Consider the following 3840-nt stretch of genomic DNA (forward strand, 5'->3'; position numbering starts at 1 on the left):
AGTCAGTACCTCAGGAGGCAGGACCAGGCACTGTATAAAAGTCCTTACTTTGCTGGGCCCTGCAATCCACATCCTTTTTTGAGTCTTGTTGAAGACAGGTAAGTGGGGACATCTGTGCCCTCTCTCCCTTTCCCTTGCTTCTCTGCCTTCAGGAGGCTATTCTCTTTCTTTGCTAGACTGTACTTTCCACAGATTTTAAGTGGTTTACCATTTCTTGGGCTTCTCACACCATCCTGTGTATTCTGTTCAGTCTCTTGTACCTGATTGTAAAAAATATTAGCCAAACAGATGAGAATGGAAAAATGTATAGGAGAACTGGGTGCCAGGTATGATTGGGCTCTGGGTATTTATACAAGAACTATGAGAATATTCCCACCTAGATCAGTGTCAGAGGGAGCTACAATAGAGATAGAAAAGAGAAAAGAATGAAAAACAGCAAATAAGTTCTTAGGGTTTATAATCATTCATTCCCCATTTCCTTCCATCAAACCATCATCTCTCAGTACCCATCCTGGTACTGCTAGTTAATTTCGAATCTTGTGTTTGTTGCAGGTTCTGTTACCTATCCTAGGATGTCCTTTAATGAGCAGCAGTGCAAGCAGCCATGTGTGCCTCCTCCATGTCTTCAAAAGACCCAAGAGCAGTGCCAGGCAAAGGCTGAGGAAGTGTGCCTCCCCCCATGCCAGGACCCCTGCCAGGAGAGTTGCCCAGCACAAATTCAGGAGGTATGTCTTCCTCAGTGCCAGGAGTTAAACCAAGAGAGTTGCCTACAGCAAAGCCAAGACCAATGCCCACCTCAGTGTGTGGAGCCATGCCAGGAGTTTTCTCAGACAAAATGTGTGGAAGTTTGCCCACAGAAAGTCCAGGAGAAGTGCTTACCCCCCGGCAAGGGAAAGTAGCATCTCATAATGCCATCTGGGGTCAAGAAGAAGATGGCCAACAGATGAAAACCTAACCCAAGCCCCTGCTATGGTAACCTTCACCTATGGGTAACTCTGTGTGCACCTGCTCTTGTCTCCTGGCTTCTTCAGTATTCCAGGACTGGGTCTGTTGTCTCTGAAGACATTTCTCTCTGTATTTCATCAATCTCTGTGAATAAGTACTGTTCTCAGCAGTCTAGCCGAAGGTTTCAACTAGAGGAATAGTGCAGTTGTTCAGCTCCCCATGGGACATGAAATCATCCGGCCCTGAGTGTGTAACAGCCAAGGATGCTTTCATTCATCATTCAGAGCTTCAGCCTCTCACTTGAGCCTCAAAACAAGCTGACATTTAATGGACTTATCACTGATCACCACCACACCACCATGGATACTGAGAAGAGGTTGGTGGTGTTACAGAAATAAAAAATCAGGTCACTTTGTCTACGTATCCTAAAAAGGAACAGCAAATTCTTGGACATTGGAATGTTAGTTATGCTTTTAAAAATGAAACAAAAGTGTATAAATTATTTAATCCAAACAGCCAATAAGGAAAGATGAGATGGGATGCTTGGGGTCCTGTTTGATCTTTGTGTTTGATGGCAGGTCTGCTTTGGGCCCTGTAATTTCTTTACATTATATTTCTTTACATACATTCTTTAGAGATGTGATTTGTGTCTGTGTGGTGAAGGCTGGTCTGCTCTCCAGCTTCATTGCTTTCTTCACCCTGGTGAAGGTCAAATACAGAATAAAGCTGATTCCAAGGCTGATGTCCGACTTGATGTGTGCTCTTTCCTCCCCACTGCCCAACCACAGTTCATCCCTGTGATGATTATGTTTCCCTTTTTTTTTTGGACAATCTGGAGTAGGAATGAAAAACAGACCTCACAGGTGCATAGAACAGCAATGTTGACAGAGGCCTCCTGGAAGATCACACAGATTGTTCCACCCCCACCCACAGTGCATCATGGGCTTACCTATACACACATTTCCCACCTGGGAGAATCCATCAGGGCCTGGGACCTGCCCAGACTCAGAACTTCATATCCAGAATTCTTACCACTATGGCTTCTTTCCCCTCTGATCCTTGCTTTTAGAGGAAAGGGCTCAAATGGGAGGAGGAGAGTTATATGGAAAAAGGGGTCCCCAATGAATCCATGATATCTTACAAGCATAGTGTCCCTGTTAGAAGGAGGAACTAGGCATATTTTTGTGATAAATAGACTAAAGGGCCAAAATTGTCCTGCCATCCCTGACTTCAGGAAAGCCAGTCAACCTAGGTCACCTCCCTACCCTATATCACTCCACTTCCTCTCACTGAAAAGGTCCAGCAGGAGCAAGACTTACTTACATGAAAGAACACATAGCTGCTTCCTCAGTGGTACTCTGAAATCTGACCTGGACCTTTATGTTAAGGCCCGGCCTCCTAAGAGCTAAAGGGGCCCCTCACTCCCCTGGACTCCCCCTTCTGAATCAGCACATATGGGTACGCCCAATAGAGAACAGCTTGACTGACAAGAGGGCCTTGAAGCACTGGAGTCACCCAAGCCTCTTAATCTTAGAGATATTTTAAGCAAGAGAGGAGGGGGCAGGGGGCAACTTGGGGGAAGATTTCCAGCAGCAACACGAAACCCTAAGAACTCACTGACTCTGCAGATGGCAAGCAGGAGCCCAGAACTCTATGCACATTCTCTGAGGGAATTCTGGTATCAGTTCAGGGGGTCCATGTGTTTCCCCTTTATCTTTATTAGGAAACTGGTCTGGCCTCACAAAACATGTATGTGGTGAAGTCAAGATTCTAACTAGAGTCCCTCTTGACCCCAGAACAGAGCTCTTACTTGCATGAGGAAGACCTATGGCACACAGGGAAGATTTCCTGAGCTCTCTTCACATTCATTCATTCATCCACCTACCAAGTACCAGGTGATGTGCCAGATGCTGGACAGACAGTGGTGAGCAGGCAGGCAGCAACCCTATGCAGAGCTATAGAGCTTCTTTCCACAGGCCACATGTGCCTAGGGGCCCTCTCCAAAAGCTGGTCATCCCAAGTCCTTGAACATCTCCAGGTGCCTGAATCACAGTTCTTTTGCTTCCCTGCTTAGTTGGAATAAGTTTCTGACTTTGGAATAAGCTTATGTTCCCCCCGGGGCAGCAACCTGCAAAAAGGCTCCAGAGAGCCCTCTTAGCAGTAGAGCTTTTAACTGGGCTGACCGAGGTTCACAACACTCCTCCAGCCTGGCTCAAGCCCAAGGAATTTCTTTGTTCTCCAGCACTAAAGGCGTGCACAGATTGGAGTCCAAGATGGGACACTCAGACGCTGAGCAGAACTGCAAGGCTGTCAAGCAGAGAGAGTCTAACAACATCAGAGAAAGGACAGCCTGCTGATTATAAGGGAAGCCTCAGGAGATAGGAAAGAGACACACCTACAGATTATAGATGATGGAACAGACGTCAAGGAGCTAGAAGGCCTTCATAAAACTCTGCCATGAGGACCACCACAGCTCCCTCATACTCACAGAGCTCTGACCCAGGCCCTGCCCACCCTGTTGCTCAGGAGATCAGGGCCCTAATGACATGGGCCTAGGACATGGGACAGTTAAGACCCCAGTGTTTATACTAAGCCTTTTAGAAAGAAGGATAGGGACATTACCAAGGGGAGTCTGGATTTAGAAGTTCCAGCTGACAATCCCTAGGATAAAAACAAAACTGGAGCCCATAGTTTGAATATACTCCTAGACCAAATACCCATAGCTGCATAACTGAAATTTACAATTATCCTGATTTCTCCAAAATGTGGACTCTGACCATAAGTGAAGTTAAGTTTCCTCTAGTCAGCATGACCTCACAGCTTCCTGAAGCTATTGGCTACAAACAAGGAATTTTATGCAACACTGTTCCCCTAAAAGGAATATAGACATCTAGT

At 46.2% G+C, this 3840-nt stretch overlaps 1 protein-coding gene across 1 annotated transcript; it reads left to right on the forward strand.

Moving 5' to 3' along the window:
• On the forward strand, positions 1–925 carry LOC116858805 (proline-rich protein 9). Its single transcript, XM_032843708.1, has 2 exons — positions 1–98; positions 553–925. The coding sequence occupies exon 2, from the start codon at positions 573–575 to the stop codon at positions 897–899; it is 327 nt and encodes a 108-aa protein (XP_032699599.1). The 5' UTR covers positions 1–98; positions 553–572; the 3' UTR covers positions 900–925.
• Positions 926–3840: the final 2915 nt, after the last annotated feature.

This window comes from Lontra canadensis, unplaced genomic scaffold (genome assembly GCF_010015895.1).
Source record: "Lontra canadensis isolate GAN:19392208 unplaced genomic scaffold, GSC_riverotter_1.0 scaffold142, whole genome shotgun sequence".
In the NCBI taxonomy this organism is placed as follows: Eukaryota; Metazoa; Chordata; class Mammalia; order Carnivora; family Mustelidae; genus Lontra; species Lontra canadensis.